Consider the following 16,384-nt stretch of genomic DNA (forward strand, 5'->3'; position numbering starts at 1 on the left):
GGTGTGGTGGTGCGCACCTGTGGTCCCAGCTACCTGGGAGGCTGAGGTGGGAGGGTTGCTCGAGGATGCAGTGAACTGTGATTGCATCACTGCATTTCCAGCCTAGGTGACAGAATGAGACCTTGTCTATGCAAAAAGAAATGAGTAAAAAAAAAAAAAAGTAAATATAAATATAAAAATGAATGAATCAAAACAATTTTTAAATTTGACATCACTGAGGACATCCTAGCCATTTTTCTAGGAAACTATTTTTATCACTCCTTTTTTTCTAAGATCCTACCTTCCCTTACAAAGCAATCTTTTGTGCTTTTGAAGATTAAGTGATCCAATATGTATAATATACTTAGCATACTATCTGGTACTTGTAAACTGTTTAATAAATGTTAGATCTTATTTTTGTTCTAAATTCCCACTGATGCTCTTGGAGACCCATTTTCTTTTAAAAAAAAAATGAAGGTAGCTTTATAATATTTTCAGTTATTAAAAAAATTATTAAATTACTCGATATAGAAATCTAAAGAAGAAAGTAAAAGAAATAAAAATTGTTTATCCTCCCTGTCAGAAATAATTCAGTTAACGTTTGCTGAATAGTCTCCCAGTCATTTATCTATGCACATGTATAATTATTTCTCCTATCAAATGATATCTAGGTTGTTTTCATTAATATTTTTAAAATTCTGACGTGGTACCAGCAGCACGATGGGCTGAGCTAATGCAATCTCTTTCCCAAGACATAAGACTCAGAAATACTAGGTGTAAAAGAAAATATGTATAGTTTAAAAAATTTTAGGCCGAGTGCGGTGGCTCTTGCCTGTAATCCCGGCACTTTGGAAGGCCGAGGTGGGTGGATCACCTGAGGTCAGGAGTTGGAGACAAGCCTGGCCAAAATGGTGAAACCTCATCTCTACTAAAAAAAAATATATATATATATATATATATTAGCTGGGCGTGGTGGTGGGCACTTGTAATCCCAGCTACTTGGGAGGCCAAGGCAGGAGAATCGTTTGAACCCTGGAGGCAGAGGTTGCAGTGAGCCGAGATCGCGTCACTGCACTCCAGTCTGGTCAACAAGAGCGAAACTCCGTCTCAAAAAAAAATAAAATTTATAGCTGAAGCTAGTTTCTAAGCAAATTACCTAGCATACAGTCAGTACAGACAGATAAATGGCAAATATGAAAGAGGTTAAGAGATGCAGAAGATAGAATGAGAAGGTCCAAAATATGTCTAGTAGGTGTTCCCTAGAAATTGAGCTCAGTGAGAATGGGGAGAAGTAATATTTGAAAGGCTAATGGATGGATGTTTTCTGGAGTTGATGAGTGACGTGTATCTTGAGGTTAAAGAAGCACACTGAGTCTTGAGCAAACTATATAACAATTAAACCAGGCTTTAATACGTATGGGAACATAACATATGGTAAAACTGGTATTCAAAATCGAGATTAGGATGGCCTTTCAGTAAATGGTGTTGATACAACTGAGTAATGATCTGGAAAAATACTTTCATACCATTTATGATAGACTCCCATAAATCAAAAAAGCATGAGCAAAGCTAAGGCCTTTTTCATCCATTCAAAATCCATAAACTAGAAAAGATTGATAAAATGAATTCATTAGAAAATCATAAACTTCTGTCTGGGACAAAAACGTCATGAGTAAAAACAATCCTATGGTTAATATCCTTGTCCAATAGTTCTCTTAGAATAGTCCTAAAAGTGCTTTTGTGGTTCAAAGAGTAGTACCTTGAAATTTTTGGTGCATGTTGCCAAATTACCCTTTAGAATGCCTGTTGCTTTTAAAATATTTTTTCATTTTAGTATTTTATTGTTTATCCAGTTAGAGACTTTTTTTACATAATCAGTAGACAACATAAAGCCTCATAGTTACTCTGTTCTTTTTCTTTTAGGCATCAGGTACATGAAAAAGAAGAATTCAAGGCTTTGAAAACGTTAAGTATTTTCTACCAAGCTGGGACTTCCAAAGCTGGGAATCCTATTTTTTATTATGTTGCACGGAGGTAAGACGTACTATGTTTTGGTGTCCCTTAACAGAATTTTTTAAATTATAGCAAGAGATGGCAAGTCTGGTTTTTCCTAATTGACTTAACAGGAATTGAAGACAAGTTTACCTGGGAGCATATAGCAGGATAAATAGCCTGCCTTTCCTAAAATGATGGTCAGTATCTAGTAGCTGCTTTTGATACTACCCATTTCATACTGGTTTCTCTGTCCTACATCATTTTTTAAAATACTGCCTGCCAAGAGTCAAAAATTACCAAGAGTTAAAAACCCACAAAGAATATGTTGTTTTCAAGTATATTCTGATTAAATAGTACTCACAACATGATAACCGGGAACTTTTTTTAAAGGAAGAAATAAAACTGTAAAAGCCTATTTCTGAGAACTTTTAAAAATACGTGGTGTAAGATGGCATCAGGGTGATTTAGAAAATAATTCAAAGGAGTGGTGGAAAATACCTGTGAAGATGGTGCAGGGGGTGGCCTGGAAAATGGTTCTTGTTCATGCTGCCCTCAGTTGAGGCTAGTTCCTAGAAAGCCTTTCTGGAAATGTTGTGAGCTCTTCTTTAATAATAGGTATGATGCTTGCCTTGCTTTCCCTACCATTGTCTTTTCTTTCTTGCCTCATTTTACCTTCCTTTTGAAAACTCATCTGTGACATTATTTCGTCAGTTTGACTTCTTCGCATTTACCATGACATACATTCATGGTAATTGAACCTTAGAGACAACATGATATGTAGAGAAACCACTGACTTTGGAATCTCAAGGACCATGTTTAGACTTACTTCTGCTACTCATTAGTTGTAGACTTAATCTTTACCAGTTTCCTGAATTTAACAGTATTTAACATCCATGACCATTAAGTTAGTAGACTTACATTGTTAGTCAACTTACTAGCCACAGGTGGCAGTGTGTGGGAAACAAATTGAGGTTGAGAAATAGTAGAGAGATGGTGAAGGAAGATCAGTGGAAGATGGGAAACTTGTCTAATTGGGTAATTCAGATAGCCTTAAGACCAAGAAGTCCAAAGGACTGGAGCATTAGGGAATCAAGAAAGTAAGAAAATTGCATTGAACCTCCCCCCGCACCCCCCCCCCAGCCCTTTAACAACTCTAAGTAACCCCTCCTCACCTTCCCATGAAGACCTCTCTCCAGCTCTCATCTCAGTTGCCATTTCTAAATTGCCTAAGATCATTTTAATTTTCGTTTGCACTTGAGATGAACCATATTTGTATTCTAACCCCAACCTTTAATACAACCAGGATATTTTTACTTTCCCTTTGTTGTCTAAGTAAAAAGCAAACATTGTAAGGGAGGTAGCAGACGTGTATCCCTGTCTTCTTTAAAATCTTATTAGTTTACAAATAGCAAAGATTTATGGTAAACAAAGCTGGGTTTTTTTTCAGGATCAGAAACTATTATATTTGTATTCTTGCTCTGTGGTGATCTAGCAAAAACTAAAGGAAAGCAGATTGGACCTGCTACAGATCCCTTAGTGAGATTCAATCAGTTAGGTTTCCATGAAACCTATTGAGTGTTGTGGCTTGAGAGTGCTAAGAATTCTCAGCTCTGCTGCTTATTAGCTGCATAATTTTTTTTTTTTTTTTTTTTTTTGAGATGGAGTTTCACTCTTATTACCCGGGCTGGAGTGCAATGGTGCGATCTCGGCTCACTGCAACCTCCACTTCCTGGGTTCAAGTGATTCTCCTGCCTCATCCTCCCGAGTAGCCAGGATTACAGACATGCACCACCATGCCTGTCTAATTTTGTATTTTTAGTAGAGACGGGGTTTCACCATATTGGCCAGGCTGGTCTCAAACTCCTGACCTCAGGTGATCTGCCTGCCTCAGCCTCCCAAAGTGCTAGGATTACAGGTGTGAGCCACGGCACCTGGCCTTAGCTGCATAATCATAAATAAGTTTATTTTTCCAAATCTGTTGCTTTCCAAATCTGTTGCTGGGGTGTGTGCTTATAAAAACTGTCTACCTCTCCTATAAAGTGTTTTTTGACCTGTAAAGTTATGTAAGGAGTAAATTTGAGATTTTCTTTTTTTCTTTCATTCTTTTTTTGGGGAATATGGCACTGTCAGTTTCAGATTTTCAATCCTTTTAGTTTCTTACTTAGACCTACTGGAGCTCCTCCTGGCCTTCATTTTTACCTGGTGTGACAGATGAGTACACGGTACATCAGAGCAGAGCATCCATTTACTCCATTATGAAGGTCTTGTCTGTCTCTATGCCATCAGTTTTGTCAGAGAGCACTTGGGTTTGACTTCTTTTGATATTCCTGCGTTTCTGTGGCTTAGACTACCATGTGTTAAGTGATGCTTTTTGAATTGTGGATTTTCTAATCTCCTTATAGATAGTCCACAGATGTTTCAGACTTGAAATGTCTAAAACTTAATTCAGTATATCTTCAAATCAACCTCCTCTTCACACCATATTTCTCTATCTCAGTAGCATCATCATCCCTTCTAGTTCCCAATCTAGAGACCCTAATCATTTTAAATTCTTTCCTCTTACTTCTTTTATCTTTCTCATTGTTAGTCACCAAATCTTGGTTTTACCTGTGAGATCCTGGGCAATCAATTAAGTTATTTTAGTTATTATTGCAAAGGAGTCATTTGTATTTTCTCAAGAATAGCTTTTAGGAAAAGCATGAATTAGAGCAGAGCCTACCCAGATAAAGAGAACTAGATGACTGTGGCGCTAGAACTGGCTACGCTCTTTGACTGTCTCTTGGTTTTGTGTTCAACTCTTCCTCATGATTTTCTTCTTTCTGTATCCTTTCAGCTTTTGCCCCAGATAGTAACCCCTTCATTGTCTCAGTACTGCATGTCTGAAATTTTAGAAAGAAAATATGATTCAGCTAAAAAGTATCTCTGCTTGGCAGAAACTTTAATGTTAGGTTCTGGCCAGCCAGTTGATTTCTGGCTGCCCCTATGTCCAGTATGTGCTCCTGGCCCAGCAGTCATGTGATTCAAAATGTGACCACTTGGCTGTGCACAGTGGCTCGTGCCTGTAATCCCAGCACTTTGGGAGGCTGTGGCGGGCAGATCATGAGGTCAGGAGATCAAGACTGTCCTGGCCAACATGATGAAACGCCATCTCTACTAAAACACAAAAAATTAGCCAGGCATGGTGGCGCGCACCTGTAGTCCCAGCTACTCGTTAGGCTGAGGCAGGGGAATTGCTTGAACCCGGGAGGCGGAGGTTGCAGTGAGCCAAGATCGCACCACTTCACTCCAGCCTGGCGACAGAGCAAAACTCTGTCTTAAAAAAAAAAAAAAATGACACTCAGTGCTGTTTCTTCATCAGGCGCTGTTCTTAGATATGTGTTTTAATTTTTTTGTTTTGTTTCGTTTTTGAGATAGGGTCTCACTCTGTTGCCTAGGCTGGAGTGCGGTGACACTATCATGGCTCACTGTAGCCTCTAGCTCCCAGGTTCAAACAGTCCTCCTGCCTCATATTCCCAAGTAGCTGGGAAGACAGGTGTGCGCCACCACAGCTGGCTAATTTTTCTTTTTATGTTTTTGTAGAGATGAAGTCTTGCTATGTTGCCCAGGCTGGGCTTGAACTCCTGGGCTCAAGCAATCCTCCTGCCTTGGCCTCCTAAAGTGCTGGGATTATAGATGTGAGCCACAATGTCTGGCCTAATTTTTTTTTTTTAGTTGGACCTTAATGGACTAATATTACTATTAGGTACCTTGGCAATGTCTTTCGAAACCATTTTCTCCCACTGCATTGCTGGAACTCTCACTGTGTCTTACCTATACTAATGTAGCATTTTTCTCCTCCTCCTTCATCCCCAGATGACTACTTCTAGGTAATCTTAACATTTCTTCTGGAGCCAGTTTCCAGTAGAAAGCTTGTCTCTCCCATTGACTCCCTGCATAAAGTCCAAGTTCTGTAGTCAAACATGCAAGGTAATTTTGGCCTAATTTACTTTTCTTTTTTTTTTTTTTTTTTTTTTTTTTGAGACGGAGTCTCGCTGTGTCGCCCAGGCTGGAGTGCAGTGGCCGGATCTCAGCTCACTGCAAGCTCTGCCTCCCGGGTTTTTACGCCATTCTCCTGCCTCAGCCTCCCGAGTAGCCGGGACTACAGGCGCCCGCCACCTCGCCCGGCTAGTTTTTTGTATTTTTTTAGTAGAGACGGGGTTTCACCGTGTTAGCCAGGATGGTCTCGAACTCCTGACCTCGTGATCCGCCCGTCTCAGCCTCCCAAAGTGCTGGGATTACAGGCTTGAGCCACCGCGCCCGGCCCCTAATTTACTTTTCTAATCTTTTCCTTCTATTCCATCCTATATACTTACGCTCTTGCCCTGTGGTAAAGTAGCATAATACGAGGATATTGTTGCAACATTGTTTATACAGTGGCAACAAAAAGGAAAACAATAGAGCTGTGTTTCGAAAGGGGGATTGTTGAATAAATGATGATACATTTATATTAGGGAATAATGCAATGTGTTGATTTTGCTTGTTAAAAGTGACAGAAATGCAATTCAAATTTATGTGTGCCAAAAAGGAATTTACTGACTCATATGCCTAAGAAAATCAAGAGATGTACTAGTTTCTTGCATGACTAGATGCAGAGCTTTGAACAATATCATCTGCAGAACATTTGTCTTCTCTGGCTCTTAACTCTACTTTCTTTGTGTCGGTTTTATTCCCAAGCAGCTCCTCCCAAGTTTTGGCCAGTAATGGTTTGTGTTCTCCCAGCTTAACAATCCCAGTGGAAAAACACCTCTTTCTCAGTTTTGTGGTTTCAGCAAAAGTGGTTGGTCTTACTGGCTTGGTGTGAGTTACATGCCGATTCCTAAGGCAGTCACTATGGCAAAGGGGATGGAATTTCTTGGTTATCTAGACCTGGATCATGTGCCCCTTCCTGGAATGCAGTGGTAAAGCCAGCCCTATCCAAATTGCATGAACTAAAAGGAGGGCATAGGGGCAGGGTTTTCACAAAGGAAAATTGAATTGCTGTTACCAGAATGAGGAAAAATGGATGCTGGACAGGCAGAACTAGCAGAAGTCCTCTACATCCAGCTTTTAAAAGGCCCAGAAAGATGACTCTGACACTTACCTTACAAGGTAGACGACAATGTGTGTGTGTACCTGCACATGTGTATGTATAGACTGAGAAATGTATGAAATTATATATATTAACTGTTCACATTGCTTATCTCGGAAGTGTGATTGGAGGAGATAGAGGACCAATTTAATATTTCTGTTATTTATCTCTATGTTGTTTGGCTTGCCAGGAGCATATATTGTTTTTGTAAGAATAATTAAAAATATAAAACCCCAAAGTGGCTGGACGTGGTGGCTCACACCTGTAATCCCAGCACTTTGGGAGGCCAAGGCGGGGAAATCACTTGGGCTTAGGAGTTTGAGATCAGCCTAGGCAGCATGGTGAAACCCTGTCACTGCAGAAAAATACAAAAATCAACCATACGTGGTGGCATACACCTGTAGCCCCAGCTGTTCAGGAGGCTGAGGTGGGAGGATCACTTGAGCCTAGGAGGTCAAGGCTGCAGTGACCTGAGATCACACCACTGTACTCCAGCCTGGGCAACAGAATGAGGCCCTGTCTGAAAGAATAAATTAAAAAAAAAAAACACAAAACCCAAGTTACAAAGAAGAGTTTTCCTCTTAGGAATATTGTGATACCTGGCAATTGCTTTTTGGGTGGTAGTAGTAAACAATGATAATAGCTGACATTTCCTAAGTGCTTTCCCTGCATCAGGAAACTGCATATTACATAATTTCTCATTTAATCCACATAATAACCTTCTGAGATATTATTAACAATTAATTGATGTGCATATAAACTGAAACCCAAACCTGGCTATCAGAATGATCTGGAACATTAAAACAAACATATCTGCAGCCCCACTTCCAAATCAAAATCTCAGGGGCAGGGCCTTATTTATATATTTAACAGGCATTGCAAGTGATTCGTTTATAACTAAAGTTTGTTTGGGAATCTCACTGGGTCATGTATTTAATCCATGGTAGCACAACTAGTAAGAATCAGATGTAGATTTCAAACCTAAGTCAAAGCTCTTAACAAATGCACTATTAATCACATGCTTATTACTATTATAATTTTATGCTTGGGTAAATCTTTGTAGATGAGCATGAAAACCTAACCAACAGTTATGAGATATATTACTCTGGGGAAAATAAGTTCTCAATTCCAGGCATCTGATTTACAAATGGTTTTTTGAAACATAAGACAAGAGTTTACTCAATATAAGATAATCTTGTCATTGGCGCAATATCATTATACATTACAAAGGTTAGCAGAATTGGCACCTTTTCTTAGCGAAATGACATATTACTATTAACACATTCATGAAATATGTTCAGATGAATGTGTTATTTTGTAAAGCACTTTAGTTTTAATCAGATTAGCATTTTTTGTCTATTTAACAAAAAGTAAAATATAAACCGGGCATGGTGGCTCACACCTGTAATCCCAGCACTTTGGGAAGCCAAGGCTGGTGGATCACCTGAAGTCAGGAGTTTGAGACCAGCCTGGCCAACATGATGAAACCCCTCTACTAAAAATGCAAAAAATTAGCCAGGCATGATGGTGCACGCCTATAATCCCAGCTACTCTGGAGGCTGAGGCAGGAGAATTGCTTGAACCTGGGAGGTGGAGGTTGCAGTGAGCTGAGGTCATGCCATTGCACTCCAGCCTGGGCAAAAGGAGTGAAACTCTGTCTCAAAAAAATAAAAATAAAAATGAAATACAAAGACAGCTTCCCCCATACCACTCCTTATCCCACACCCCCATCCCCTATCCCCTATCCTTCATCTCTCTGTTTCTCACTCGCTTTCTCACTGTCATGTGTGTGCTCTCTCTCACACACACACACCCCCCACCTAAATAATTTCTTCTCTTACACCTTTAATATAAATATCTGAGTTTCAATTCAGTTTTGCAACCATTTAAAAGGCAAACATGGTATTTTGCTTCTTTCAGCATTTAATAATAAGGTAGTAAGTACATACTTTCTTCATATGGAAGGAAACCACCATATTAAGTTAATATTTGAACTTACACAATTATAATTTGCAAAAAAACAAATCAAGTTAATAATTTCTTAAGTAGTAAGTTGAAATAAATGATATTTTCCTAGCATGGTTGTCATTCAGCAGATAATAAGAAACTGAGATAAGAATGCAGGCAGTTGAAGTTCACTTCAGCCCGAGTGCAAGTGTACACAAAACAGCAAAAATATTACATAGAAAATAAAGTGAACGTTGTCCATTGGATTGAGTATGGTCCTACCATTTGTCACAGTGCACATATTCATAGTTGTGGCTGTCTTTGGGGTCACTGCTATATTCAGACTTGTGTTGGAATTTGGAGTCATCTTGGGACTCGAGGTCATTTTGAGATCTGGACTTGTCCCAGGATTGGGGTTCATTCTGGGATTGGTGCTACCATTTGTCACAGTGTTCATATTCATAGTTGTGGCTGTCTTTGGGGTCACTGCTGTATTCAGACTTGTGTTGGAATTTGGAGTCATCTTGGGACTCGAGGTCATTTTGAGATCTGGACTTGTCCCAGGATTGGGGTTCATTCTGGGATTGGTGCTACCATTTGTCACAGTGTTCATATTCATAGTTGTGGCTGTCTTTGGGGTCACTGCTGTATTCAGACTTGTGTTGGAATTTGGAGTCATCTTGGGACTCGAGGTCATTTTGAGATCTGGGCTTGTCCCAGGATTCGGGTTCATTCTGGGATTGGTGCTACCATTTGTCACAGTGTTCATATTCATAGTTGTGGCTGTCTTTGGGGTCACTGCTGTATTCAGACTTGTGTTGAAATTTGGAGTCATCTTGGGACTCGAGGTCATTTTGAGATCTGGGCTTGTCCCAGGATTGGGGTTCATTCTGGGATTGGTGCTACCATTTGTCACAGTGTTCATATTCATAGTTGTGGCTGTCTTTGGGGTCACTGCTGTATTCAGACTTGTGTTGGAATTTGGAGTCATCTTGGGACTCGAGGTCATTTTGAGATCTGGGCTTGTCCTAGGATTGGGGTTCATTCTGGGATTGGTGCTACCATTTGTCACAGTGTTCATATTCATAGTTGTGGCTGTCTTTGGGGTCACTGCTGTATTCAGACTTGTGTTGGAATTTGGAGTCATCTTGGGACTCGAGGTCATTTTGAGATCTGGACTTGTCCCAGGATTGGTGTTCATTCTGGGATTGGTGCTCGTCCCGGTATTCAGGCTTGATGCGGTACTGGATACTGCCATAGAATTTGAGGTTGTTGATGTTGAAGTTGTTCCCGGAATGTTAACAAACATGAAGAGCAGGCCGATCAGTGATAGCTTGAACATCATCCTCCTCTGTTTCACAGTAATTAGATAATTTTAATTGAACACATGGATCACAAATAGGCAAGCATATATCCTTAATTGTGTTTATCAGTACATTTGTGTTATGTAAATGTTTGCTTTTTCACTGTTAGTGAACAAATAAAAAGCTTCCCTTTCTTTGTTGTCAACATCTGCTGACAGAAGACCTATTTTCTATTGAGGGCTACCAGCTGAAGGCAAAAACAATCCAAAGACTAAAAAAGAGCTTAACTGGCATTTTTCTATTTAAAAAAGGAAAAAAAACACTAGACATTCAATACAATAAATATGGGGGCTTGAGATCAGTATAGAGTAGGGTAGGGGCAAAGGCTGAGAGACAATTTGGGACAGTAGAGCAACAAAAGAAATAATGAAATTTTCTTATGACCTTTATTCCAACAATTTAAGGTTTTAGTTTAGGTCACAAATTAGGATATTACTTCTAAATATTTACTCCAGAGACTAAAGAGGTTAAACCATAGGATTTCCCCAGTGCTGGGATGAGATTTTCTTCGTTAAAACAACAACAAAAAACTAGTAAGTTCATAGTTTTAAGGTTTAGAAATGAACAAAACCAACTCCTTCATTTTGTAAATGGGCTCAGACAAGGGACATAACTTGTCTGAGGGTGCATATCTAAAAATGACCCAAGCTAGAACTTAAGTCTGTGACTTAAAGCCCAAATTTTAACTGTAAAACTCTTAACATATATAGTAAAAGTTGCATTTGGCTCTAATATGTAATTGAGAACATTTCAAATTAATGTTACCTTTTGATATTTTTCTTTGAAGAGTAAGAATTCAGTCTTTCTCCAGTGTCTATGGGGAATCTGATTTCTCACTCACTACATTCTATTTAAATATAATTAGTGAGGAAGTCACGTGTTCTAAACTTGACCTGCCATTTGCTCTTTGGAAGTATCCAACTGAGTGTTTCCAGACAACTACGCATAAACAGATAGACTTTGGCAGAGATTAAAGAATTCAAATAAAGTTCTAAAATCTGCTTGCTTATTTAAAGAATCCAGTGAATAGCATTTGTTATTTCTCTTATCCATGTATACATTAATGAATTGCTTCACTGGATTGACTCTAACTACATGAATTTACTGTTTTGCCTGCTGTGATTATTATGATTTTAAACCAAGTAAGTGTATTAAAGGTGTCTGCTTTTTTCTTAGAACATAGGGTAGTTTCTACCCATGGTTATTTTGAAGTTTAAAAAATAATTCAGTAATATAACATTTCAGGTATTTAATTTTTGGTAAATAAAGTAACCTTGGAAAAGAAGTTAAACTTCATTAATACGAAACTTAAGAAAAGGACTACATATGAAAGTGATACTTTTTCATACCAAGTTTACAAACTTTTGTGTGTTTGTGTTTGGTTTTTTAATGTATTAAACCACTCACCTTGAAGTGCATAAAGTAAATTTTTTAAAGGAGTTTTGTCTTTTGGTCAGCCAAGAGTTTTCCATGATAACTAGCATATAGGGAAGTTGAGTTGTATTGTGCTAATGTTTTCATCACATTGGCCAGCATACTTTAAAAATTGCAGGGCTGTGAACAATGGTGTTGACATACAAGGAAATTACAACATAAATGGCAGAAATACAAGCCGGTACATGTTCCTTGCTTGTTTTACTGTGCTATGAAGATCGTTTTTCCCCTGAATGAATAAACCATGAATAGAACCATGCTTGGTAAATCTTATTTATGTGGTACATATAATAACTTCACTTAACCGGAGGTTAATATGGTCAGATCTAAGAAGTAAACAAAAAAAGTTTCTTGGCAACCAGAGTAGATATTATGAATCAGAGTACCACAGTAATTTACAGGAGTTTGTCATTGTCCTCTCTCTGCTCACTTGCTCATTCTGTGGATTTCTTTAGGGGCATATAGTTGATAATAGTAATAGTAGTGTTTCGAACTTGAGCAAACTGTGACTTTATTTTTCTAATCCTGATCTTTTGAGTACTACACTTACACAACTCTTTATTGATGCTTCAAATACCTCAGTCTCAACTTGTTTAAAATTCAAAAGGTAGCATTTTCTGCTTCCTATTTTTGTATCTACATATATTATTCTCATAATCTCTTGGTTAATTGTATCATCACCTAGCCAAATGTTTCTCCAACATTGGGTTTCTCATTATCTTCTCTTTCTTATTTCTCTTAAGCTCCCCAGGCCTCTTGATGATGATTAAGTAAAATTTAAATTCTATTTAGTACTCAAATGCTCCCAAACAAACAAAAATCAATTTGCCGTTATTCGGGTCTTCAAATACCTACCAACTTTGTATCTTTGTGCAGCCTCCTCAACTCGCCCAAAGTATAGTAATAGCCCCTCTTATCCTAAGTTTCACTTTCCATAGTTCCAATTACCCATGGTCCACCATGGCCTGGAAATACTGAATAGAAAATTCCAGAAATAAACAATTCATAAGTTGGATGTATTATGAGAAGGTTAATAACCCAGCACTATGTCACAGTGCTGCATCAGTCAACTCACTTCATCTTACCACATAGGCATTGTGTCATATCACATCATCACAAGAAGGGCGAGTATAGTACAATAAGATATTTTGAGAGAGAGACCATGTGCACATAGCTTTTATTATAGTATATTGCTATAACTTTTATTTTATTGTTTTTAATCTCTTACTGTGCCTAATTTATAATTAAACTTTATCACAGGTATTTATGTATAGGAAAAAAAATAGTATATATTGGGTTCAATACAGTAATTCTCTGGTTTCACGTATCCCTGAGGGGTCTTGGAACATATCCCCCACAGTTAAGGGGGTACTACTGTACTTTCCTCATTCAAAATTGTGTTGTTTCTTCAAGTTCCACTCATGTCATCACCTTTTATAGGATCCTTCCCTAATTCTTCACATCAGAATCAGTCATTTTAGTATTTTATACTTATCAGAGTCTCCTTTTCACTAAAGAAACTAAATCTTCCACCATATTCTGGCTTTTTTGTGGTAAGATACCACCTCTTATTCCTTCTATTCCCTCTACCTTCTGAAATATCGAGTGCTTATAAAGAATAGGATACAGGGCCAGGTGCAGTGGCTCATGCCTGTAATTCCAGCACTTTGGGAGGCCAAGGTGGGCAGATCATGAGGTCAGGAGATCGAGACCATCCTGGCTAACACAGTGAAACCCCTTTTCTACTAAAAATACAAAAAATTAGCCGGGCGAGGTGGCACGCACCTGTAGTCCCAGCTACTCGGGAGGCTGAGTCAGGAGAATTGGTTGAACCGGGGAGGCGGAGGTTGCAGTGAGCTGAGATCACACCACTGCACTCCAGCCTGGGGCACAGAGCAAGACTCCATCTCAAAAAAAGAAAAAAAAAAAAAAAGGACACAGTAAGTATTGGAATTCATTGAAATACCTCCTGTTTCACCATGTCGGAGGGCTGGCATAATTAATGTCTAAAGTAAGAGTTACTTGGTTATTTGCAGTTTTCCCTTCACATTATTATAAATTTGGAAGACATAGGCCTGAGTTTAACTTTCATCTCTACTTTCCTGGCTGCTGTTTTGAGAGGATTTCTTCATTTGTACAATGTGGATCATAATGCACATAATCCCTTGTCTGTAATCTGAAATCCAAAAATCCTCCAAAAACTTTAAGTTTTATCAAAAATAAAAAAGTTTGACACCACAATTTATTTGGTGCAAATGCCTTATCTGCATTGGTGTGAGGTTTTTAGCTATCTTTATTTGTTTCACTTAGTGTGGATAGTAAATGTTTCACTGCAGAAATATTGATGAGATTGATTTTGGGGTGCTGTTCCAGTTTTTACTGGAGTGTTACATAATACATGATAAGAGTAGTACTTAGCATATTCATGTTCCTCTTCCTTCTGGGCACAGCACCATGCCACTCTTAGCATTCTGATAGTTAGGTGGTACCGTCTGACTGAGTTCTGGCCACTAAAATGTCAGTTCCAGTGATGTACAATCGACCCTTGAACAACACTGGGGTTAGGGGCACTGAATCTCCACACAATTGAAAATCTACGTATAACTTTTGACTCCCCAAAAACTTAACTACTAACAGACTGTTGATCGGAAACCTTTTGATAACATAAACAGATTAACATGTTTTGTAAGTTAATGGTGTATATGCTATATTCTTAGAGTGAAATAAGCTTGAGAAAAGAAAATATAGCTCAAAAAATCATGAGGAAGAGAAAATATTTTTACTATTCTCTGAGTGGAAGTGGATTATCATGAAGGTCTTCATCCTCATTATCTTCATGTTGAGTAGGTAGAGGAGAAAGAGGGATTGGTCTTACTGTCCCTGGGCTGGCAGAGGTGGAAGGATTAGCACGGTTCAAACCCGTGTTGTTTAGGGGTCAACTGTATATCATTTTTAAGCCTGATGTCTTAACTTCTCACCAATCTTCCATTCTTGCTTTCTTCTGTCAACACCTACTAGAAACAGACGGTTCAGTGGAGGGGGTCGCCAAGACCCTAGAAGATGGTAAAACCATTAGAAGACATGATCTAAGGGAAATAAACTTTTGTTGTCCTAGCCAGTAATATTTTGGGATTATTTGTGACAGAAATTAGTTTGTGCTGACTAACATAATTACATGCTGGACATTTTGCCTTTGCCTCTTCAAATCCACTCTGTTCTTTACCCTGCTCTGTGCAGAGGGTATCTTTGGGCTCCTCTCCTCTCTGGCTTTCAGCTGGCCCATAGGGAATACAAGCAGAAGATTGGAGGGAAGAAAGAGAGTAAGGATAGGATGTATATATTTTTGGCTCCCTTTCTGTAGGGTCCCTGTGGGCTGGCTGCATCCCTCCACGCAGTATGGTTTTTGTTGGGTGACCCTCTCCACACAACCTACTCTGCGTCTACTTTTTGCTAACTGCTTCCTGCACTCACTACTTTAGGTGTAGTATCACACTGTCTCTTAGAGTTTCCTTAAAACCTGCCTTCTCCTTTATACATAATCTCTAATATCTCAATTTGAATGTGCCACCTGTTTCCTGCTAGAACTTTAATTGCTACAAACAGTATGTACACTGTATCATCTTCCTAAAATCAACCAGGCATGGTGGGATGTGAGCTATAGTCCCAGCAACTCAGGAGGCTGATGTAGGAGGATTGCTTGAGCCCAGGAATTCAAGGCTACAGTGAGCTATGGATACCCTAACCTGGGCAACAAAGCAAGACCTTGTCTCTAAAAAGCAAAAATTAAGTTTAAAAATAGTGTCTTTCTTTATATACTTACATTGCTACTTTCAGTTGATCTGTTTTTGAAATGTTTCCAGAACTGTCTTCCCTCACGTATTGATTCTTCCAAAATTCTTAAGAAAATGGAAAAAAGTAATTTCTGAAAATCATGAGAATGATCATAAATTTCATACAACACTTTCTTGAGAATTTCAAATCACAGTTTTAATATTTTACTTTAGAAACAGGTCCAGTTTTCCCTTCTGTAATTTTTTTCTTTGGTCTTTTTGGATATATATATATTTTTTTTTTCCATGAAAAGAACACAGAGATCTTTTCTTGAGTGATATTTGCACAGACATTACCTTGGCAATTTTTTTTTTTTTTTTTTTTTAGAAAACCCTATTAAGTTTTATGCCATGTCTATGCTCATTGCACCTGTGCCTCATGTCTTATTTATTTATTTATTTTACAATTTTTTTTTTTTTTTTTTGAGACGGAGTTTCGCTCTTGTTGCCCAGGCTGGAGTGCAGTGGCGTGATCTCGGCTCACTTCTACCTACGCCTCCTGGATTCAAGTGATTCTCCTGCCTCAGCCTCCTGAGTAGCTGGGATTACAGGCACCCACCACCACACCCTACTAATTTTCGTATTTTTAGTAGAGATGGGGTTTCACCATGTTGGCCAGGCTGGTCTCGAACTCCTGACCTCAGGTGTTCTGCCCACCTCGGCCTCCCAAAGTGCTGGGATTACAGGTGTGAGCCACCGCACCTGGCCTTCATGTCTTGTTTAAATAG

The 16,384-nt window shown here is 38.7% G+C and overlaps 2 protein-coding genes across 9 annotated transcripts in view; one reads left to right on the forward strand and one right to left on the reverse strand.

Annotated features, from left to right (window-relative positions):
- LOC105485209 (neurofibromin 1) overlaps positions 1–16,384 on the forward strand; it is a 291,308-nt gene that overhangs the window by 176,277 nt on the left and 98,647 nt on the right. For all 8 annotated transcript variants that reach the window (XM_011747440.3, XM_011747435.3, XM_011747438.3 and 5 more), the window contains one exon: positions 1,903–2,013. In XM_011747440.3, the coding sequence (XP_011745742.2) occupies positions 1,903–2,013 (111 nt within the window). The remainder of the gene's footprint in view (positions 1–1,902; positions 2,014–16,384) is intronic.
- LOC139359547 (uncharacterized) lies at positions 9,049–11,216 on the reverse strand. The gene is made up of 2 exons (XM_071082664.1): positions 11,158–11,216; positions 9,049–10,379 (listed from the first exon to the last, which is right to left on the reverse strand). The coding sequence occupies exon 2, from the start codon at positions 10,371–10,373 to the stop codon at positions 9,222–9,224; it is 1,152 nt and encodes a 383-aa protein (XP_070938765.1). The 5' UTR covers positions 10,374–10,379; positions 11,158–11,216; the 3' UTR covers positions 9,049–9,221.

The sequence above is a fragment of the Macaca nemestrina genome, chromosome 17 (genome assembly GCF_043159975.1).
Source record: "Macaca nemestrina isolate mMacNem1 chromosome 17, mMacNem.hap1, whole genome shotgun sequence".
Taxonomy (NCBI): domain Eukaryota; kingdom Metazoa; phylum Chordata; class Mammalia; order Primates; family Cercopithecidae; genus Macaca; species Macaca nemestrina.